This window comes from Bos mutus, chromosome 22, assembly GCF_027580195.1.
Source record: "Bos mutus isolate GX-2022 chromosome 22, NWIPB_WYAK_1.1, whole genome shotgun sequence".
Lineage (NCBI taxonomy): Eukaryota > Metazoa > Chordata > Mammalia > Artiodactyla > Bovidae > Bos > Bos mutus.
In genome coordinates, this window is record NC_091638.1 from 66947557 (window position 1) to 66971874 (window position 24318).

Consider the following 24318-nt stretch of genomic DNA (forward strand, 5'->3'; position numbering starts at 1 on the left):
AAAGACCATCAGATAGAACAAATGCTTTCAGAAATCCTTGTTCCTCTGAGGTTATACTACTCTTACCTCTCCCCACCTATCACCAATTGATTACCTGGCACTAAGCACAGCTGTCCTCTGTACTCTAAGTCCTGTCATCATCTTGGTTGACTTCCACATCCAAGCAGATGACCAGTCTAAGTGAGGACTTGGTCCCAAAATTCTCTGACCTTCTCAACTCCAATGACCTTGACCTCTACTTATTTCCAATCACCAATTTCCACAGCCAGACTGGAGGTGTACTGTTCTGGAAACCTTAAACTGAAACATCCCATTCTTATGTGAAAAGATATGAACCCAGACATGCACCTTGATTAAGTCAAATTATCTGTGCTCTCAATGTACACTTTGACTTGCTTGAGAGAAACACTGCTTTTGCAATAGGGAAAAAAAAAATTTTATCACTCTGATGATAATTTTTTATTCTTTCATGAACTCCTTATACCCAGAAAAATCTCTATTACACTGTATTGTAATTATTTGTTTACTTATCTATCATTTCCTTGATATTCCAAGATTGCAAGTTCCTTGGGATCAAGTAACATCTTGGGACTCTTTCTAGGACAGTGAAGCTATCGTGAACAAACAGAGGTATCTAACGGAATGAATAAATATTGAAACAGCACTAATCAATATGAGTAAGGCTTTGATTCAGATTCTGTCACTTAACTATGGAATGACCTTGGGAAAGACAGTCAAATTCTCTGAAATTCTTGTCCTAGCCACTTCACAGAGTTGTCAGGAGGCTTAAATAATACTTATGCTAGGTGTAAGAATGATCACTTTTTGTTCAGACTGAGTAAAACACATGATTTCCTTTTCTAGCACTGTTTTCCTTGGTTCACTGGAATCAAGTGGCTTTTTTGGGTTTTTTTTTTTTTTGCTACCTGACAATAATGGTTTTATAACTGTTGTTGTTCTTCTTCAGTAGCTAAGTCCCCTCCGATTCTTTGCAACCCCATGGACTGCATCATGCCAGGTTCCTCTGTCCTCCACTATCTCCCAGAATTTGCTCAGATTCAAGAAATGCAATAAGGCAAAGTGGTTTTCTGAGGAGGCCTTACAAACAGCTGAGAAAAGAAGAGAATCGAAATGCAAAGGAGAAAGGGAAAGATATACTCATCTGAATGCAGAGTTCCAAAGAATAGCAAGGAGAGATAAAAAGCCTTCTTAAGTGAAAAGTCCAAAGAAATAGAGGAAAACAATAGAATGGGAAAGACTAGAGATCTCTTCAAGAAAATTACAGATACCAAGGGAATATTTCATGCAAATATGGGCACAAAAAAGGACAGGAACATCAAGGACCTGACAGAAACAGAAGATATTAAGAGGTGACAAGAAAACACAGAAGAACAGTACAAAAAAGGTCTTAATGACTTGGATGACTACGATGGTGTGGTCATTCACCTGCAGTGTGAGGTCAAGCAGGCCTTAGGAAGCATCACTACAAACAAAGCTAGTGGAGGTGATGGAATTCCAGCTGAGATATTTCAAATCCTAAAAGATGACACTGCTAAAGTGCTACACTCAATATGCTAGCAAGTTTGGAAAACTAAGCAGTGGCCACTGGACTGAAAAGGTCAGTTTTCATTCCACTCCCAAAGAAGGACAATGCCAAAGAATGTTCAAGCGAAAGTGACAGTGAAAGTCCCTGACTCTGCGACCCCATGGACTATACAGTCCATGGAATTCTCCAGGCCGGAATACTGGAGCAGTAGCCTTTACCTTCTCCAGGGGATCGTCCCAACCCAGGGATCGAACCCAGGTCTCCCTCACTGCAGGTGGATTCTTCACCAGCTGAGTCACAAGGGAAACCCAAGAATGTTTGAACTACCGTACACTGTGCTCATTTCACATGCTAGCAAGGTAATGCTCAAAATCCTTCAAGCTAGGCTTCAACAGTACATGAACTGAGAGCTTCTAGATGTACAAGCTGGATTTAGAAAAGGCAGAGGAACCAGAGATCAAATTGCCAACATCTGTTGGATCATAGAAAAATCGAGGGAATTCCAGAAAAACATCTACTTCTGCTTCATTGACTATGCTAAAGACTATGCTAAATCACAACAAACTGGAACATTTTTAAAGAGATGGGAATACCAGACGACCTTACCTGTCTCCTGAGAAACCTGTATTTGGGTCAAGAAGCAACAGTTCGAACCAGACATGGAACACTGGACTGGTTCAAATTGGGAAAGGAGTATGTCAAGACTGTATATTGTCATCCTGCTTATTTAACTTACATGCAGAGGATATCATGTGAAATGCGGGGCTGGATGAATCACAAGCTGGAATCAAGATCGCCAGGAGAAATACCAACAACCTCAGATATGCAGATAACACCACCCTAATGGCAGAAAGTGAAAAGGAACTAAAGAGCCTCTTGATGAAAGTGAAAGGAGAGTGAAAAAGGTGGCTTAAAACTCAATATTCAAAAAATGAAGATCATGGCATCCAGTCCCATCACTTTATGGCAAATAGATGGGGAAACAATGGAAACAGTGATAGACTTTATTTCCTTGGGCTCCAAAATCACTGCAGATGGTGACTGCAGCCCTGAAATTAAAAGCTCCTTGGAAGAAGAGCTATGACAAATCTATACAGTGTACTAAAAAGCAGAGACATCACTTTGCCAACAAAGGTCCATATAGGCAAAGCAATGGTTTTTCCAATAGTCATGTATGTATGTGACAGTTGGACCATAAAAAAGTCTGAGCTGATACTTTTGAACTGTGGTGCTGGAGAAGACTCTTGCGAGTCTCTTGGACAGCAAGATCAAGCCAGTCAATCCTAAAGGAAATCAAGCCTGAATATGCATTGGAAGGACTGATGCTGAAGCTCCAATATTTTGGCCACCTGATGGGAAGAACTGACTCACTGAAAAAGACCCTGATGCTGGGAAAGACTGAAAGCAGGAGAAGAAGGGGCGACAGAGGATGAGATGGTTGGATGGCATCACTGACTCAGTGGACATGAGTTTGAGCAAACTCCAGGAGGAAGTGAAGGAGAGAGAAGCCTGGAATGCTGCAGTCCATGGGATTGCAAAGAGTTGGACACGACTGAGGGACTGGACAACAACATGTCCACTGAGTCGGTGATGCTAGTCAATCATCTCATCCTCTGCTGCCCCCTTCTCCTTTTGCCTCTGTTTGACTAACCATTAACTGCTCCAAATTGTTTACCCTTCATTCCCCTAAACAAGATACGGCACAGCCAAGGATATCTATTGTCCTGATTCCATGTTCATTTCCTTTTAGAAGAAGGATATAATTGTTCCAACATGGAGAATAGCCTCCCATGTGCTTTTTGGGAGAGTGTTTAACATATTCTTTGTCTCCACCAGTTCAAAGAAAGGAAAGATCAGAGAATTGATAATGGGAATGGAGGACTCAATTGTCACTCTCACAAATCAGGGCTACAAACAAATCAATAAAAATCTTTAAACCAACCTAATAAAAATATTTAAATAGGATCTGCACTGGGCATCCATTCTTGCTTTCTTCTTCAGGAGGTCCAAAATCAAATAGTGGTTTATTTCAGTGGTTTTCAAATTCACCTGCACATTAGGAATTATCTGGGATTCTAAAAATATCCCAAAGCCCAGGCCACACCTCTATGGACCAGATTATATTCCCCCAAATTCATTTGTTGCAGCCTTAGCCACCATTTTGATTTATTTGGAGACAGGGCCTTAGGGATGTCATAAGGTTAAATGAGGTCATAAGTGTGGACCTCTAATCTGATAGGACTGTCCATGTAAGAAGAGGAAGAGATACCAGAAAGCTCTCTCTCCACATACATACAGAGGAAAGATCATGTGAGCAAATGGTGACAAGATACCTTGAACTTGGACTTCTAACTTCATAAAGAAGCATGAGAAAATAAGTTTCTGTTGTTTAAGCCACCCAACATGTGGTATTTTTTTTTTATGGCAGCCCAAGCAGACTAATCCAACACCCAAGACCAATTAAATGACAACCTCTTAGAGTAAAACACAAACATCACTATTTTCAAAGCTTCCAAGTGATTTAAAATCTGTTCAGGGAAGTCTGGGAACCAATACCTTATTTCAACTTTATTCTATAAAGGACCTACGCTTTTATTTTCTGTTATTACATTTGTAGAAAAATAAGAATCAAAACATCATTAATTTATAGAACCACAGCAAAACTTGCCTCAAAAATCATCTGGAAGGGTCTTAGCCCTGATGTGTCCTGAGAATGGCTGGCCTCCTCTGAAGTCCAGTTCAGGTTCGCAAAGAATCCAGGCAGAACGGATTGCATATCTGTATGAGAAGAAATGGCAACAACAGAGAACAAGCAGTTTGGATAAGCACCAGAGTTTCTGGAGTTGTCCGTTAAACTGATGAGCCAAGTAGGCTTTTCCCTGATGAAAAGATTATCTGCAAAATTTTAAATACAACTGGAAATGGCTATGAATCAGCAAATTGATTGAACATTTAGAATTACTTTATGGGGTTAAGACATTTAATCTCATGTTTTCAATTTTACACAAATTGAAAATTCACTAAATCAGTTTGTATTTTCAGTTCATTTCCACAAGGTCATATCCAATGCCAGAAATCTGAGCTGCTAGTTCTAACTGATAGTCTTATACTTTTTAATAAATCAGTTCAGTTCAGTTGCTCAGTCGTGTCCGACTCTTTGTGACCTCATGAATTGCAGCATGCCAGGCCTCCCTGTCCATCACCAACTCTCGGAGTTCACCCAGACTCATGTCCATCGGGTCAGTGATGCCATCCAGCCATCTCATCCTCTGTCATCCCCTTCTCCTCCTGCCCCCAATCCCTCCCAGCATCAGGGTCTTTTACAATAAGTCAACTCTTCGCATGAGGTGGCCAAAGTACTGGAGTTTCAGCTTCAGCATCAGTCCTTCCAATGAATACCCAGGACTGATGTCCTTTAGGATGGACTGGTTGGATCTCCTTGCAGTCCAAGGGACTCTCAAGAGTCTCTCCAACACCACGGTTCAAAAGCATCAATTCTTCGGCGCTCAGCTTTCTTCACAGTCCAACTCTCACATCCATACATGACCACTGGAAAAACCATAGCCTTGACTAGACGTCTGGACCTTTGTTGGCAAAGTAATATCTCTGCTTTTGAATATGCTATCTAGGTTGGTCATAACTTTCCTTCCAAGAAGTAAGTGTCTTTTAATTTCATGGGTGCAATCACCATCTGCAATGATTTTGGAGCCCCCCAAAAAGAAAGTCTGACACTGTTTCCACTGTTTCCCCATCTATGTCCCATCAAGTGATGGGACCAGATGCCATAATCTTCGTTTTCTGAATGCTGAGCTTTAAGCCAACTTTTTCACTCTCCTCTTTCACTGTTCTTCCTCACTTTCTGCCAAAAGGGTGGTGTCATCTGCATATCTGAGGTTATTGATATTTCTCCCGGCAGTCTTGATACCAGCTTGTGCTTCTTCCAGCCCAGCGTTTCTCATGATATACGCTGCATGTAAGTTAAATAAGCAGGGTGACAATATACAGCCTTGACGTACTCCCTTTCCTATTTGGAACCAGTCTGTTGTTCCATGTCCAGTTTTAACTGCATATAGGTTTCTCAAGAGGCAGATCAGTTGGCCTGGTATTCTCATCTCTTTCAGAATTTTCCACAGTTTATTGTGGTCCACACAGTCAAAGGCTTTGGCATAGTCAACAAAGCAGAAATAGATGTTTTTCTGGAACTCTCTCGCTTTTTTGATGATCCAGCAGATGTTGGCAATTTGATCTCTGGTTCCTCTGCCTTTTCTAAATCCAGCTTGAACATCTGGAAGTTCACAGTTCATGTACTGCTGAAGCCTGGCTTGAAGAATTTTGAGCATTACTTTACTAGCGTGTGAGATGAGTGCAACTGTGCGGTAGCTTGAGCATTCTTTGGCATTGCCTTTCCTTGGGATTAGAATGAAAACTGATCTTTTCCAGTCCTGTGGCCACTGCTGAGTTTTCCAAATTTGCTGGCATATAGAGTGCAGCACTTTCACAGCATCATCTTTCAGGATTTGAAACAGCTCAACTGGAATTCCGTCACCTCCACTAGCTTTGTTCATAGTGATGCTTTCTTTTTTTTTTTTTTTTCAGTGTTACAGCTCTATTTTATTTAGAAGATAGCAGGAGAGAGAGAGAAAAAGCGCATGCACGTGGGAGAGAGAGAGTCGTGAGAAATCGCTTTGGCTCCTCCTTTTATAAGTTTTCCTCCACCCGGGCCTGCCCTATGCAAACTGGGGTTAGCCAGGAGTTCTGTTTGTTCTGCCTGAAGTCTTCACTCTGGTCCTCTGACCTTCCTTTGACCTTCCTTGTCTTTTAGCCACTGCCATTTTGGACTCCTTTTTCCTATTTACCTACCTAACATTCCCCCCTCAAGAGATGGGAGGCCCAATTCTTTGGGAATGTGGGCATAGAGGTCTTTCTGGCTACTTCTTGCTGAACTGGGATGGTGAGGGGTATTGGGCCTCCCCCTCTTGCTAGTCTCAATCCTCAGAGTCCTTATAGCGGTGTCCAAGGGTGTGTGATATTTTCCATGGTTGGCTGTAGTTTTATATCTTTGTTGAACTGGCACTGCATGTTGTAGCTGGTTGACCTTAACTGGAGGTCTTCTGGAATCTGAGACTGGGCCACCTGAGCTTTCTGAGTTCGTTTTTCGCTGTCCCGGTTTCCAGCACGATGAGCCTTCCCCTGCGTTGGGTTTCTTCGCCTTCCGCTTCTAGCGCAGGAGCTTTGCTGAGTTGGGCTCTTGCTATGCTTGGCCTCTTCCGCGTGGAGGTTGTTTCAGCCAGGTTAAACCCGAGTCACGGCACCATAGATGTCACGCGAGTGTAGGTTCCTCGGTTCTGTGTCCCCTCACAACAAAGATTTGGAGCAACGGACATTAAAGCCCTCAGCGCGTCACAGCTCTCGGGTCTTGGACAAACCGTGTTATAGCTCTTAGGCAAATCAGTGTTACAGCTCTATTTTATTTAGAAGATAGCAGGAGAGAGAGAGAGAGAGAGAGAGAGAGAGAGAGAGCGCGCGCGAGCCCACGCACGCGGGAGAGAGAGTCCCATAGTGATGCTTTCTAAGGCCCACTCGACTTCACATGCCAGGATGCCTGGCTCTAGGTGAGTGATCACACCATCATGATTATCTGGGTCGTGAAGATCTTTTTTGTACAGTTCTTCTGTGTATTCTTGCCACCTCTTCTTAATATCTTCTGCTTCTGTTAGGTCCATACCATTTCTGTCCCTTATCGAGCCCATCTTTGCATGAAATGTTCCCTAATTTTCTTATCTCTAATTTTCTTGAAGAGATCTCTAGTCTTTTCCATTCTGTTGTTTTCCTCTATTTCTTTGCATTAATCGCTGAGGAAGGTTTTCTTATCTCTCCTTGCTATTCTTTGGAACTCTGCATTCAGATGCTTATATCTTTCCTTTTCTCCTTTGCTTTTCGCTTCTCTTCTTTTCACAGCTATCTGTAAGGCCTCCTCAGACAGCCATGTTGCTTTTTTGCGTTTCTTTTCCATGGGGATGGTCTTGATCACTGTCTCTTGTACAATGTCAAGAACCTCTGTCCATAGTTCATCAGGCACTCTGTCTATCAGATCTATTTCTCACTTCACTGTTTAATAATACAAATCCAGGAAGTGAGCTAACTTAGAACTTAAAGCAGAAAAATTCAAGAATAGCCCTTTCAGGCATTGATCTAATACTGTATGGTCTGTCCTTTAAGAGGTAGTCTTTAATAAAGAAAAGCAAACTCTCGCTAATTTGTCAATTAACTACTTGGTATATTTATATACATCAATTTAGAACTCTTTACACAAAGCATCAGTGTGTCCTGGATCATAGTCAACAAACAGAACCTCAAAGTATTCACTATCTTTCCTACTTTCTGTACTCTGGCAGTAATATTATAAAGGGGGAAAAAACCCAAATTTTTCATTTTATAAAATGCTATCCCTTAGTCCCCCTCTACAATAGTGTTAAATGGAAAATTAAATATGAATAAAGATATATCAGTCTCTACAAGTTCTACCTTATAAATGAGGCTGACAGTGTTGATACTACACAAGAATTCAAAATATATCCTATAATAATGGCACAACTTTTTTCTAAAGCATTCATACTATGTATCTAATAAAGTTTTAACCATCTCAGAAAGTATGAACTTTACCAAGATCAAGTTCTAGCTACCAGTCTTAATGGGTACTATTTTTCTTGCCATTAGTTTGTTTTTCAAGGACAATTCAGTCACAAAGCCCAAGATAATATGGCAGCAAGGTTATGCTGCACTGAAGTTTAATGAAGTTGGCACTAAACCAGGATGAGTTGCATCAGTCCTCGGTTTTACCACTGACTCACTTTCTGACCTAGGGCAATGCCCTTTTTTTTTTTTTCCTGTGATTCAATTACCTTTCTGTGAAATAATAAAAAATTTTCCTGAATCCTATAAAGTAGTAATACAATACAGAATGGGGAAAACAAATGTAGATACATGAGAAAAAGTTTTGTCAATAAATTGGAATTCTCTAGAAATCTTAACAATTTCCTTAAAGAATGAGTAGCTATTTGGGGGGAAATCAATTTTAATTAATCAAACCAGTCAATCTTCAAGGAAATCAGTCCTGAATTTTCATGGCTGCAGTCACCATCTGCAGTGATTTTGGAGCCCAGGAAAATAAAATCTGTCATTGTTTCCCCATCTATTTGCCATGAAGTGATGGGACTGGATGCCATGATCTTAGTTTTTTGAATGTTGAGTTTTAAGCCAGCCTTTCACTTTCCTCTTTCACCTTCATCAAGAGGCTCTTTAGTTCCTCTTCACTTTCTGCCATTAGGGTGGTATCATCTGCATATCTGAGGTTATTGATATTTCTCCTGGCAATCTTGATTTCAGCTTGTGATTCATCCAGCCTGGCATTTCACATGATGTACTCTGCATATAAGTTAAATAAGCAGGGTACAATATACAGCCTTGACATACTCTTTTCCCAGTTTGAACCAGCCCGTTGTTCCATGTCCGGTTCTAACTGTTGCTTCTTGACCCAAATACAGGTTTCTCAGGAGACAGGTAAGGTGGTCTAGTATTCCCATCTCTTTAAGAATTTTCCACAGTTTGTTGTGGTCCACACAGTCAAAGGCTTTAGCATAGTCAATGAAGCAGATGTTTTTCTGGAATTCCCTCGATTTTTCTATGATCCAACGGATGTTGGCAATTTGATCTCTGGTTCCTCTGCCTTTTCTAAATCCAGCTTGAACATCTGAAAGTTCTCAGTTCACGTATGGTTGAAGCCTGGTTTGGAGAATTTTGAGCATTACTTTGTTAGTGTGTGAAATCAGCACAGTTGTACGGCAGTTTGAACATTCTTTGGCATTGTCCTTCTTTGGAAGTGGAATGAAAACTGACCTTTTCCAGTCCCATGGCCACTGCTGAGTTTTCCAAACTTGCTGGTATATTGAGTGCAGCACTTTAAGAGCATCATCTTTTAGGATTTGAAATAGCTCGGCTGGAATTCCATCACCCCCACCTGCTTTGTTTGTAGTAATGCTTCCTAAGGCCCATTTGACTTCACGCTCCAAGATGTCTGGCTCTTGGTGAGTAATCACATCATTGTGGTTATCTGGGTCATTAACATCTTTTCTGTATAGTTCTTCTCTGTGTCCTTGCCACCTCTTCTTAATCTCTTTTGTTTCTATTAGGTCCATACCGTTTCTGTCCTTAATTGTGCCCATCTTTGCATGAAATGTTCCCTTGGTATCTTTAATTTTCTTGAAGAGATCTCTGCATTGTTCATTTAGGAAGGCTTTCTTATCTCTCCTTGCTATTGTTTGGAATGCTGCATTCAGATGGGTATATCTTTCCTTTTTCCTTTGCCTTTAGTTTCTCTTCTTTTCTCAGCTATTTGTAAGGCCTCCTCAGACAACCATTTTGCCTTGTTGCATTTCTTTTTCTTTGGGATGGTTTGATCATTGCCTCCTGTGTAATGTAACAAACCTCCATACATAGTTCTTCAGGCACTCTGCCTATCAGATCTAATCCCTTGAATCTATTTGTCATTTCCACTGCATAATCATAAGGGATTTGATTTAAGTCATACCTGAATGGTCTACTGGTTTTCCCTACTTTCTTCAATTTAAGTCTGAATTTGGCAATAAGGAGTTCATGATCTGAGCCACAGTCAGCTCCCGGTCTTGTTTTTTCTGACCATATAGAGCTTCTCCATCTTTGGCTACAAAGAACAGAATCAATCTGGTTTTGGTACTGACCATCTGGTGATGTCCATGTGTACAGTCATCTCTTATGTTGCTGGAAGAGGGTGTTTGCTATGACCAGTGTATTCTCTTCGCAAAACTCTGTTAGCCTTTGCCCTGCTTCATTTTGTATTCCAAGGTATACATTTGTACTTCATTTTGTACTCCGTTTTGTATTCTTCCCTGATCTTCAGAAATGAAAAAGAGAGTCCACAGTGGTAAGTAAGGACAAGAGATGTCCCATGTTTGGGGCACGGACTGGAAAAAAAAAACATAGGCCCAATATTGCAACAACAGGTTTAAAAGCAAGAGCTACAGAGGCCACAGATAGAACAAAACATGAACAAAAGCCAGAGATTTGGTACCTGTCTACCTGAGGGTTGGTTACAAGTCAAGTGATGCAGGATAAGCGCCTTAGAGCCAAGGAATGTAAATGCAGATGAGACTCAGAACAGTATATTCTATTAAGATACAAGAGCTTTTTTATCTTGCCACTTAAGCAAAGTTTTAGTCCAAGATATATGCCCTGCCAATAAGGGCTCAGCAATCCAGAGAACCTCCTACTGGAAGGCTGCAATGTAGGATGTGTCCAGGACAAAAGGATCATGGAAAATCAGCTCTTAACTAAAAATTACCAACCAACAAAGACCAATAACATGAAAAATATGACATATATCAACCAACAGAGGGTATACCAGAGGAAACAGAATTAATAAAACAACCTGAAAGGAACTTTAAAATAAGTGCTCTAGGACTTGCCTGATGGTATAGTGGATAGGAGTTCATCTGCCATTGCAGGGGACATAGGTTTGATCCCTTGTCCAAGAAGATTCCACTTGCCGCAGAGCAAGTAAGCCCATGAGCCACAACAACTGAGTCCTCATGCCCTAGAGTCCATGACTTTTTGTTAAAAATAGCCCTCGCGTGGGATGATTTGAGAGAATAGCATTGAAACATGTATATTATCATATGTGAAATAGATTGCCAGTCCAGGTTCGATGCATGAGACAGGGTAGGGTGCTCAGGGCTGGTGCACTGGGATGACCCAGAGGGATGGGATGGGGAGAGAGGTGGGAGGGGGATTCAGGATGAGGAACACATGTATACCCATGGCTGATTCATGTGAATGTATGGCAAAAACCACCACAATATTGTAAAGTAATTAGCCTCCAATTAAAATAAAAAAGAAAAGTAGCACTCACTCACTACAATCAAAGAAAGTCCATGCGCAGCAACAAAGACCCAGCATGCCAAAAATAAATAAATAAATATATATTTTTTAAAATAGCTGCTCTATATTTTATATCCTCAAATAGAAAAAGAAGTCATGAAATAAGAATACACTGCCATTGATTAAACAGAAATCAATGGCAAAAAAACTCTATTAGAAATCTTGGAAATTAAAGATAGTGTTTGAAATGAAAGCCCTATGGATGGCAGATACTCTAAGAGCATATTTAAAAGGGAGAAGGAAACAGCAACCCACTCCAGTGTTCCTGCCTGGAGAATCCCAGGGACGGCGGAGCCTAGTGGGCTGCCATCTATGGGGTCGCACAGAGTCAGACACGACTAAAGTGACTTAGCAGCAGTTGAAAGTTCATAGAAGCATGACTCATAATAGGAAAAAGTGGAAACAACCTAAATGTCCAACAAATGATGAACAGATTAACAAAACATAGAATATTATTCAGCCATAGGAAGAAATGAAGTACTGTTACATGCTACATACTAACATGAATGAATCTTGAAAACATTATGCTTCATTAAGCCAGACACAAAAGGCCGCATATCATATTATTTTGTTTATATGAAATATCTAGAATAGGCAAATCCATAAAGACTGAAAGTAGATTAGTATTTGCCAAAGGACAGGGGGTAAGGGTAAGAGGAATGACTGCTAATGGGTACAGGATTTCTTTTGGGGATGATGAAAATGTAATGTTATGAATAGCAATGATAGTTGTACAACTTTGTGCATATACTTAAAACCTCTGAACTGTACTCTTTAAAATGGTATGTTTTATGACATCTGAATTATATATCAATTAAAAGAAGGAAAAGATAAAAGACATTAAGAATAGATTTTTAAAAGACAAAAACACTAAAAAAATTAAAATTAAAAAAATTTCAGAATAATGACTGAATCACACAGCTACACATATCACAATGAAACCCAGAATAACAAGGATAAAGAGGAAACCTTAAAAGCTACAAAAGAGAATCAAATTAGCCAAAAGAAACATGAGTTGGACTTCTCATCAACAATGCCAGATGCCAGAGGATAACTGAGTACTATTTTCAAACATCTGAAGGAAATTAATTTTGAATCTGGACTTTTAGAGAGCCAAACTACTATTAAAGACTGAGAAACTTAAAATGTTTCTATTCCATCAGTTCAGTTCAGTCGCTCAGTCATGTCCGACTCTTTGCATAAGCCTTTGCTTAAAGAACTACTAAATAAACCAGCATGCCCTTTGAAAAAATGAGTTTACACTTGCACCACTTTGCTAAGATAGGAAGGACATAGAGGGGAAAGAATGACATAATCATTAACATCAAACTACCTCTTGATACAACTGTTCAATTATTAAAGAAAAGTAGATAGAAAATTTTCAATCTTGTGGCACTGTGAACATACATCAAAATCATATATTGGGACTTCTTCTTCCAATGATGAAATAACAGTACCAAATAAGTCCTCCCACCAAAAACTATTATAAAACTGGAGGAAATACACTAGGCACTGGATAATAAATAGCACAGGACTGTGACCCTTGAGAGAAGGGAAACTCATGAGATGAACCTCTGGATGTCTGCCTGGGGAAATTTTCCTCCTCATGGAGGACAGACCTGGAGCTCAGGCAGAGCACAGTGGTTTCATGAAGCTGAGGAGACGGGGAATAGAGTTCATGGTTGTGAGAGTACCTGAAATCTGCAAGGCAGGGCACTGGAAAGGAAGGAGCTACACAGAATTGGGTACCAAAAGTTGGTGTGGAAGTTCCCTGTGTTCTCCATGAGCCCTTGACCAAGGGCTGGGCTATGCATGCGCAGGTGACCACAATGGGGTGGTCAGTTACCTTCAGCCAGACATCCTGGAGTGTGATGTGGGCCTTAGGAAGCATTACTGCAAACCAAGTTAGTGGAGGTGATGGAATTCCAGCTGGGCTGTTTCAAGTCCTAAAAGATGATGCTGTGAAAGTGCTGCACTCAATATGCCAGCAAATCTGGAAAACTCAGCAGTGGCCACAGGACTGGAAAAGGTCAGTTTTCATTCCAATCCCAAAGAAGGGCGATGCCAAAGAACGTTCAAACTACCATACAATTGTGCTCATTTCAGACATCAGCAAGGTTATGCTCAAAATCCTTCAAGCTAGGCTTCAGCAATATGTGAACTGAGAACTTGCAGATGTATAGGCTGGGTTTAGAAAAGGAAGAGGAACCAGAGATCAAATTGCCAACATTTGCCAGATCATGGAGAAAGCAAGGGAATTCCAGAAAAACATCTGCTTCATTGACTATGCTAAAGCCTTTGACTGTGTGGATCACAACAAACTGTGGAAAATTCTTAGAGATGAGAATACCAGACCACCTAACCTGTCTCCTGAGAAACCTGTATTTGGGTCAAGAAGCAACAGTTAGAACCAGACATGGAACAACGGGCTGGTTCAAATTGGGGAAAGAGTATGTCCAGGCTGTATATTGTACCCTGCTTATTTAACTTATATGCAGAGTACATCATGTGAAATGCCAGGCTGGATGATCACAAGCTGAAATCAAGATTGCCAGGAGAAATATCAACAATATCAATATGCAGATGACATCACCCTAATGGCAAAAAGTGAAGAGGAACTAAAGAGTCTCTTGATGAAAGAGAAAGAGGACAGTGAAAAAGGTAGCTTAAAACTGAACACTCAAAAAAACTAAGATCATGGCGTCTGGTCCCATCACTTCATGGCAAATAGACGGGAAAACGATGGAAATAGTGACAGACTTTATTTTCTTGGGCTTTAAAATCACTGCAGATGGTGACTGCAGCCATGAAATTAAAAGATGCTTGCTCCTTGGAAGAAAAGCTATGACAAACCCAGTTCAGTTCAGTTCAGTCGCTCAGTCACATCCGACTCTTTGCGACCCCATGAATCACAGCATGCCAGGCCTCCCTGTCCATCACCATCTCCCAGAGTTCACTCAAACTCACATCCATCAAGTCGGTGATGCCATCCAGCCATATCATCCTCTGTTGTCCCCTTTTCCTCCTGCCCCCAATCCCTCCCAGAATCAGAGTCTTTTCCAATGAGTCAACTCTTCGCATGAGGTGGCCAAAGTACCGGAGTTTCAGCTTTAGCATCATTCCTTCCAAAGAAATCCCAGGGCTGATCTCCTTCAGAATGGACTGGTTGGATCTCCTTGCAGTCCGAGGGACTCTCAAGAGTCTTCTCCAACACCACAGTTCAAAAGCATCAGTTCTTCAGCACTCAGCTTTCTTCACAGTCCAACTCTCACATCCATACATGACAAACCCAGACAGGGTATTAAAAAGCAGAGACATCACTTTGCCAACAAAGGTCCATATAGTCAAAGATATGGTTTTTCCAGTAGTCGTGTACGGATGTGAGAGCTGGACCATAAAGAAGGTTGAGTGCCAAAGAATTGATGCTTTTGAACTGTGGTGTGAGAGAAGACTCTTGACAGTCCCTTGCACAGCAAGGAGATCAACCAGTCAATCACAAAGGAAATAAACCCTAAATATTCATTGGAAGGACTGATGTTGAAGCTGAAGCTCCAATACTTTGGCCATCTGATGCAAAGAGCCGATTCATTGGAAAAGTTGGGAAAGATTAAGGGCAGGAAGAGAAGGGGGCAAGAGAGTATGAGATGGTTGGATGCATCACAAAATCAATGGACATGAGTTTGAGCAACTCCCAGGAGACAGTGAAGGACATGGAAGCCTGGTGTGCTGCAGTCCGTGGGGTCACAAAGAATCAGACAGGACTGAGCAACTGAACAACAACAATAAAACCATTCTCCCTAAATTGACCTATGGAGTCAACACAATCATAATATCAGGAGACTTTTTGTAGATATTAGCAAACTGGTTTAAAAAATTTACATGAACTAATAAGCCGTTATAGCAAGCTTGCAGGACACAAGGTTAATACACAGAAGTCAACTGGTTTCCTATATGCAAGCAATGAACAAGTGGAATTTTAAATTAGAAACACATTACCATTTACATTAGCACTGTTAAAAACCAAAATATTAATACTTAGATATAAGGCAAAAAAAAACAAAAAAACCCAAAACCTATGTGTAAGAGCTATATGACGAAAACTATAAAGCTCTGATGAAAGAGAGTAGAACTGAATGGAGAGATGTTCCATGTCATGGATAGGAAGATTAAATAAATATTGTCAAGATGTCAGTCTTCGCAACTTGATCTTTAGATATAGTTCAGTTCAGTTCAGTCGCTCTGTCGTGTCCGACTCTTCACAACCCCATGAATCACAGCACACCAGGCCTCCCTGTCCATCACCAACTTCCAGAGTTCACCCAGATTCACGTTCATCGAGTCAGTGATGCCATCCAGCCATCTCATCCTCTGTCATCCCCTTCTCCTCCTGCCCCCAATCCCTCCCAGCATCAGAGTCTTTTCCAATGAGTCAACTCTTCACATGAGGTGGCCAAAGTACTGGAGTTTCAGCTTTAGCATCATTCCTTCCAAAGAAATCCCAGGGCTGATCTCCTTCAGAATGGACTGGTTGGATCTCCTTGCAGTCCAAGGGACTCTTCAAGAGTCTTCTCCAACACCACAGTTCAAAAGCATCAATTCTTCTGCGCTCAGCCTTCTTCACAGTCCAACTCTCACATCCATACATGACCACTGGAAAAACCATAGCCTTGACTAGACGGACCTTTGTTGGCAAAGTAATGTCTCTGCTTTTGAATATGCTATCTAGATTGGTCATAACTTTCCTTCCAAGGAGTAAGCGTCTTTTAATTTCATGGCTGCAGTCACAATCTGCAGTGATTTTGGAGCCCCCAAAAATAAAGTCTGACACTGTTTCCACTGTTTCCCCATCTATTTCCCATGAAGTGATGGGGCCAGATGCCATGATCTTCGTTTTCTGAATGTTGAGCTTTAAGCCAACTTTTTCACTCTCCACTTTCACTTTCATCAAGAGGCTTTTTAGTTCCTCTTCACTTTCTGCCATAAGGGTGGTGTCATCTGCACATCTGAGGTTATTGATATTTCTCCCGGCAATCTTGATTCCAGCTTGTGTTTCTTCCAGTCCAGCGTTTATGATGTACTCTGCATATAAGTTAAATAAGCAGGGTGACAATATACAGCCTTGACGTACTCCTTTTCCTATTTGGAACCAGTCTGTTGTTCCATGTCCAGTTCTAACTGTTGCTTTCTGACCTGCATACAAATTTCTCAAGAGGCAGATCAGGTGGTCTGGTATTCCTATCTCTTTCAGAATTTTCCACAGTTTATTGTGATCCACACAGTCAAAGGCTTTGGCATAGTCAACAAAGCAGGAATAGATGTTTTTCTGGAACTCCCTTGCTTTTTCCATGATCCAGTGGATGTTGGCAATTTGATCTCTGGTTCCTCTGCCTTTTCTAAAACCAGCTTGAACATCTGGAAGTTCACGGTTCACGTATTGCTGAAGCCTGGCTTGGAGAATTTTGAGCATTACTTTACTAGTGTGTGAGATGAGTGCAATTGTGCGGTAGCTTGAGCATTCTTTGGCATTGCCTTTCTTTGGGATTGGAATGAAAACTGACCTTTTCCAGTCCTGTGGCCACTGCTGAGTTTTCCAAATTTGCTGGCATATTGAGTGCAGTACTTTCACAGCATCATCTTTCAGGATTTGAAATAGCTCAACTGGAATTCCATCACCTCCACTAGCTTTGTTTGTAGTGATGCTTTCTAAGGCCCACTTGACTTCACATTCCAGGATGTCTGGCTCTAGGTGAGTGATCACAATCCAAATAAAAATTCCAGCAAGTTATTTTGTGAATATCAACCAGCTGACTCTGAAGTTTATGTGGAGCAGCAGAAGAACCAAAGTAGCCAATTCCATATTAAAGGAGAAGAACAAAGTCAGAAGACCAACACTATTTGACATAAAGACTTTTAAATCTACAGTAATCAGGACAGTGTGGTGTTGGGAAAAAACAGAGAAATAGATCAATGGAACAGAATAACATGTTAGCTACAACATCAAAGGCATGATCCATGAAAGAAATAATTCATAAACTGAGCCTCAGTAAAATTAAAAAGTTCTGCTCTATGGAAGACAATCTCAGGGCAAGTCAGAGTGGAAATATTTGCAAAAGATGTATCTGATAAAGTACTTATCTAAAATATACAAAGAGCTCTTAAAATTCAACAATAAGAAAACACCCCAGTTTTTAAAAAATGAGTAGAAGACTTGAACAGGCACCTCACCAAAGAAGATATACAGAGGGCAAGTAAGCAAATGAAAAAATGCTTCCCATTATTATGTCATTAGACACATGCAAGTTAAAACAGGGTACCACTGCACATCTATCAGAATGGCCAAAACCCACTGATGACATTGACAACAAATGCTGACAAAGATGTGGAGCAATAGGAACTCTCACTCACTGCTGCAACCACTATGGAAAACAGTTTTGCATTTTTATATGAAAATACATGATCCAATAATCATGCTTCTTGGTACTTACCCAAATGAATTGAAAACTTAAGTCCCAAAATGGGAATATGGGCTTATGAGAATTCTTGGTACTTCCCCTCAACTTTCCTCTCAAACCACTTGAGAAAATAATGGTTATTTTTCAAAAAATAGGACAATATATGGTAATGAGAAGGAGTCAGAAATAGGTTCACACTTAACATGGTCATTTGTTTTTTTTAAATAAAAGCAAGAAAAGAATCCAATGAGGAAAAGAAAATCTCCAAAAAAATGTTCCTAGAATGACCAGATGTCTATAAAGGAAGAAAATGAATCTTGACATCTCCGATAGATCCCACACAAAAATTAGAGATGGAAGATAGACCTAAAAATAAAAGCTAAGAAGATTCTTAAAGAAAACAAAGGAGAATATCCTTTAACCTAAGAGCAGGGGAAGATCTTAGGGCATAGAAATAAGTAACTATAAAAGAAAAAATTTTATAAACTGCATCAAATTAAAAAAAAAAAAAAAACTTTTGCTCATCAAAAGACTGTTAAGAAATGAGTAACTTAGCCAGGCTGTAAGAAAATACTTGTAAAACATGTAAGGCAACAGGATTTCATCCTTAATATAAAAACAGCTTTAAATCTTCATAATAAAAATCATCCTGATTTAGAAAAAAGACAAGGAGGGCCAAACATTACACAGCTACTAGGATGGTGATGATGATGATGATGATGGTGATGGGAGGAGGATGGGAAGTGGGTGGAATAAGTGAAGGGGATTAAGAAATACAAGCCTTACTTATAAGATAAGTCACAGGAATGTAATGCACAGCATAGGAAATATAAAGTCTTGTAATAACTTTTTATGGTAACAGAATATTAGTAGACTTATTGTGATCAATTTGTAATGTATATAAATTCAAATCACTATGTTGTATGCCTGAAAGTAATAACTGTATGTCAACTATCCTTCAGTGAAATAATAATGAAAATAGCAAAGGTTGACAAGTATGTGGTAAAACTAGAACCTCTGAACGTTGTTGACGGGAATGTAAAATAATGGAAAAAAGTTTGAGTTCCTCAAAAAGCTAAACATAGAATTGCCATACAACAATTTCACTTCTATGGATATGCCTAAAGGAGTTGAAAGCAGAGATTTAAAATAGACACTTGTACACCAATTTTCATGGCAGCATTATTCACAGTGATCCAACAGTGGAAGCAACCCAGTGTCCGTCAACTTATGAATAAACACACAAACTGTGATACGCCTGTTCAGCTGCTTCAGTCATGTCCAACTCTTTGTGATCCCATGGACTGACTGCAGCCCACCAGGCTCCTGTCCGTGGGGTTTTCCCGGCAAGAATACCAGAGTGAGATACCGTGCCCTCCTCCAGGGGATATTTCTGACCCAGGGATCAAACTTGCATCTCCTGCATTGCAGCTGCTGCTGCTGCTGCTAAATCACTTCAGTCATGTCTGACTCTGTGTGACCCCATGGATGGCAGCCCACCAGGCTCCCCCGTCCCTGGGATTCTCCAGGCAAGAACACTGGAGTGGGTTGCCATTTCCTTCTCCAATGCATGAAAGTGAAAAGTGAAAGCGAAGTCGCTCAAGTCGTGTCCAACTCTTTGCAATTCCATGGACTGCAGCCTACCAGGCTCCTCCGTCCATGGGATTTTCCAGGCAAGAGTACATGGACTCTTTACTGATGAGCCACCAGGGAAGCCTGTGATATATATGTGAATTTTATTCAGCCATGAAAAGGAATGAAGTTCTGATATGTGTTATAACGTGGATCAACCTTGAAAACATTATGCTAAGTGAAATATGCCATATAAAGGACCAATATTATAGGATTCTACAAATAGGAACTATCTAGACTAGGCAAGTTCATAGCAACAGAAAGTGGATTAGAGGTTACCAGAGAATGGTTGCAGAGTTTCCGTTTGGAATGATGAAGTTTTAGAAATAATGGTGTTGGTTGTACAACCTTGTGAGTATAATTAGTGACGCTGAATTGTATACTTTAAGACAGTTAAAGTGGCAAATTTTATGTCAGATGTGTATTTTACCACAACTTAAAAACTAATAATATACCCCCAAACCACTGAATTGTGTATTATAAATGAATAAATTGTATGAAACATGAATTAGATTTCAATAAAGCTGTTTTTTTCTTAGTGGGCTAAAGACTTGAATAGATACTTCACAAAAGAAGATATCTGAGTGGCCATTAAGCACATGAAGAAGTGCTTAACATCATCAGTCACCAGAGAATGTAAATTAAATTCACAATCCACCAGAATAGTTAAAATTAAAAAACACCAGATGTTACTTAGCAAAGATACAGAACAATCAGAACTCTGATATAATGCTGGTGGGAGTGTAAAATGGTACAACCACTTTGGAAAATTGACAGCTTCTTATGAAACTGTCATAAGAAACCCATGACATAGGTCATACCTATGCCATGACCCATCGATTTCATTTTACAGGTATTTACCCAAGAGAAATGAAAGTATGTGTCCAAAACAAGATTTACAACAGCTGTTCATAGCAGCTTTATTACAAATAGACAAAAACTGGAAAAATCCAAATGTCCAACAACAGAATGGATAAGAAGAGTGTATACATGTAATGGAATGCTAGTCAGATATAAAAAGAAATTAATTACAGGCATACCTTGGATATTTTGCAAGTTTGGTTTCAGAAAACGCCAATAAAAAAAATCTCAATAAGTGAGTCACATAAATTTTTTGCCTTCCTGCGTATAAAAATTCTATTTACACTAAGTATTAGTCACTCAGTCACGTCTGACTCTTCACGACCCCATGGACTATATATATATATAGCCTGCCAGGCTCCTGTGTCCATGGACTTCTCCAGGCAAGAATACTGGAGTAGGTAGCCATTCCCTTATCCAGGGGATCTTTCTGATCCAGGGATCAAACCTGGGGCTTCCACACTGCAGGTGGGTTCTTTACTATCTGAGCCACCAGTTGTTATAGTTGTTCAGTCGCTCAGTTGTGTCCGATTCTTTGTGACCCCATGGACTGCAGCACATTAGGCTTCCCTGCTCTTCAAGATCTCCCGGAGTTTGCTCAAACTCATTTCCATTGAGTCGATGATGCCATCCAGCCATCTCATACTCTGTCACCCCCTTCTCCTCCCGCCTTCAATCTTTTCCAGCATCAGTTGTTGTTTGGTTGCTCAGCCGTGTCTGACTCTTTGTGACCCCATGGACTGCAGACCAATAGGCTCCTTTGTCCATGGAATTCTCCAGGCAAGAATACTGGAGTGGGTTGCCATTTTCTTCTCCAGGGGATCTTTGGGACCCAGGGATTGAACCCATGTGTCTTATGTGTCCTGCATCGGCAGGCAGATTATTTACCCACTGAACCACCTGGGAAGCCCTGTATGAGGGTCTTTTCCAATGAGTTGGCTCTTCACATCAGGTGGCCAAAGTATTGGAGCTTCAGCTTCAACATCAGTCCTTCCAATGCACATTCAAGGTTGATTTCCTTTAGGAGTGACTGGTTTGATCTCCTTACTCTGCAAGGGACTCTCAAAAGTCTTCTCCAGCACCACAGTTCAAAAGCATCAGTTCTTCAGTGCTCAGCCTTCTTTATGGTCCAACTCTTACATCTGTGCATGCTGCTGCTGCTGCTAAATCACTTCAGTCGTGTCCAACTCTGTGCGACCCCATAGACGGCAGCCCACCAGGCTCCTCCATCCCTGGGATTCTCCAGGCAAGAACACTGGAGTGGGTTGCCATTTCCTTCTCCAATGCATGAAAGTGAAAAGTGAAAGTGAAGTCGCTCAGTCGTGTCTGACTCTTAGCAACCCCAGGGACTGTAGCCTACCAGGCTCCTCCGTCCATGGGATTTTCCAGGCAAGAGTACTGGAGTGGGTTGCCATTTCCTTCTCCACATCTGTGCATGACTACTGGAAAACCCATAGCTTTGAACGGACATTTGTCAGCAAAGTGATGTCTCTGCTTTTAATACCCTGTCTAGGTTTGTCATAATTTGTCTTCCAAGGAGCAAGCATCTTTTAACTTCATGGCTGCAGTCACTGTCTGCACTGATTTTGGAGCCCAAGAAAATAAAATCTGTCACTGTTTCCATTTTTTCCCCAAGTCACTGTTTCCATTTTTTCCATTTTTCATAAAATGATAGGACCAGATGCCATGATTTTCATTTTTTCAATGTTGAGTTTTAAGCCAGTTTTTTCATTCTCCTCTTTCACCTTTATCAAGCTCTTTAATTTCTCTTTGCTTTGCCATAAGGGTGGTGTCATCTGCATATCTGAGGTTATTGATATTTCCCTTGGCAATCTTGATTCCCACTTGTGATTCATCCAGTCTGGCATTTTGCATGATGTACTCTGCATATAAGTTAAATAAGCAGAGTGACAGTATACAGCCTTGACATACTCCTTCCAGATTTGAACCAGTCCAGTGTTTCACATCTGGTTCTAACTGTTGCTTCTTGACCCACATACAGGTTTCTCAGGAGGCAGGTAAGGTGGTCTGGTACTCCCATCTCTTCAAGAATTTTCCAGTTTGTTGAGATCCACACAGTCAAAGGCTTTAGCATAGTCAATGAAGCAAATGTTTTTCTGGAATTATCTTGCTTTTTCTATGATCCAACGGATGCTGACAATTTAATTTCTGGTTCCTCTGCCTTTTCTAAATCCAGTTTGTATATCTGGAAGTTCTCAGTTCAAGTACTGTTGAAGCCTAGCCTGAAGGATTTTGAGCAGTATCTTGCTACCATGTGAAATGAGCACAACAGTATGGTAGTCTGAACATTCTTTGGCACTGCTCTTCTTTGGGATTGAAATGAAAACTGAAAACTGACCTTTTCCAGTCCTGTGGCCACTGCTGAGTTTTCCAAATTCACTAGCATATTGAGAACAGTTTTAAGAGCATCATCTTTTTGGATCTGAAATGGCTCAGCTAGAATTCCATCATCTTCATTAGCTTTTTTTGTAGTAAGGCCCACTTGACTTCACACTCCAGGATGTCTGGCTCTAGGTAAGTGACCACACCATTGTAGTTAACCAAGTCATTAAGACCTTTTTTGTAGTTTTGTGTATTCTTGCCACCTCTTCTTAATCTCTTCTGCTTCTGTTAGGTCCATAATGCTTTCGTCCTTTATTGTGCATATCTTTGCATGAAATGTTCCCTTGGTATCTTTAATTTTCATGAAGAGATCTCTAGACTTTCCCATTCCGTTGTTTTCCTCTATTTCTTTGCATTGTTCACTTAAGGCAGAAGGTTTTTATCTCTCCTTGCTATTCTTTGGAATTTTGCATTCAACTGGATATATCTTTCCCTTTCTCCTTTGCCTGACATCTTAGCAGTATTGAACTATCCAATCTATAAACATGATATATCTCTCCAAATACTGTTTAATTTCTCTTGGCAATGTTTTACAGTTCTCAGCAGAGATCTTTTATTTTTTTATGTTAAATCTATCCCTATGTGTTTCATGTATTTTGATACTATTACAAACAGAACTATTTTAAATAGTGTGTAAAAGTTGAGATTTAAGACTAGGGCTGGCTGACTCTAAAGCTTTTGTTTTTAATCACTATATATGCCTATTTAGAGTTAATTAAATTCTATGAATATTATATGTAGAGAGAGACATTCAGTATATATGTATAGACAGTTTTCATTTGGAAAAGAACATCATCAAACAAATAGCTGTTGTTTAAAGCAGGGGTCCCCAACCTCGAGGATCTAATAATGTCTGATCATCTGAGGTGGTGCTGATATAATAATAAGAGAAATAAAGTACATAATAAGTGTAATGCATGTGAATCATCCTGAAACCATCTCCCCACCCCTGGTCCATGGAAAAACTGTCTTTCATGAAACCAGTCCCTGGTGCCAAAAAGGCTGGGGACCACTGATTTAAAGGACATTTTTAGATAATATTCCGATTCTTGAAGAACATCCACAGTGATATTCATGTATCAGTAAAGTATTAGAAGAAAATGAGATTCAGGAAGTCATTACATTAGCTCTATCATTCCATAGCCAACTGTGCAAAACGGCATTATAACAGTGAATCTGAATCATTTGTACAGTATGGTATCAAGCCTAAAAATACAACTTACACAGTATCTTATTCCATTTGTGCTGCTATAATGAAATACCACAGACTGAATGGCTTATAAACAACAAAAATTTATTTCTCACAGTTCTGGAGTCTGGAAGTCCAAGATCATAGTGCCAGCATGGCCAGGTTCTGGGCTCTCATTTTTGGATTGCAGACTTCTCATTGTATTCTTATATGGAAAAAGAACCTAGGGAATTCTATCAAGTCTTTTTTCTAAGTGCACTAAT

At 40.3% G+C, this 24318-nt stretch overlaps 1 protein-coding gene and 1 long non-coding RNA gene across 2 annotated transcripts in view; one reads left to right on the forward strand and one right to left on the reverse strand.

Moving 5' to 3' along the window:
* Positions 1-4208, forward strand: part of LOC138984691 (uncharacterized) — a 40221-nt gene extending 36013 nt beyond the window's left edge. The window contains exon 7 of the long non-coding RNA XR_011461957.1: positions 968-4208. This is a non-coding gene — a long non-coding RNA (uncharacterized lncRNA). The remainder of the gene's footprint in view (positions 1-967) is intronic.
* Positions 1-24318, reverse strand: part of TOP6BL (TOP6B like initiator of meiotic double strand breaks) — an 87921-nt gene that overhangs the window by 36174 nt on the left and 27429 nt on the right. Inside the window, exon 4 of the mRNA XM_070359664.1 lies at positions 4215-4324. Coding sequence (XP_070215765.1) covers positions 4215-4324 — 110 coding nt within the window. The remainder of the gene's footprint in view (positions 1-4214; positions 4325-24318) is intronic.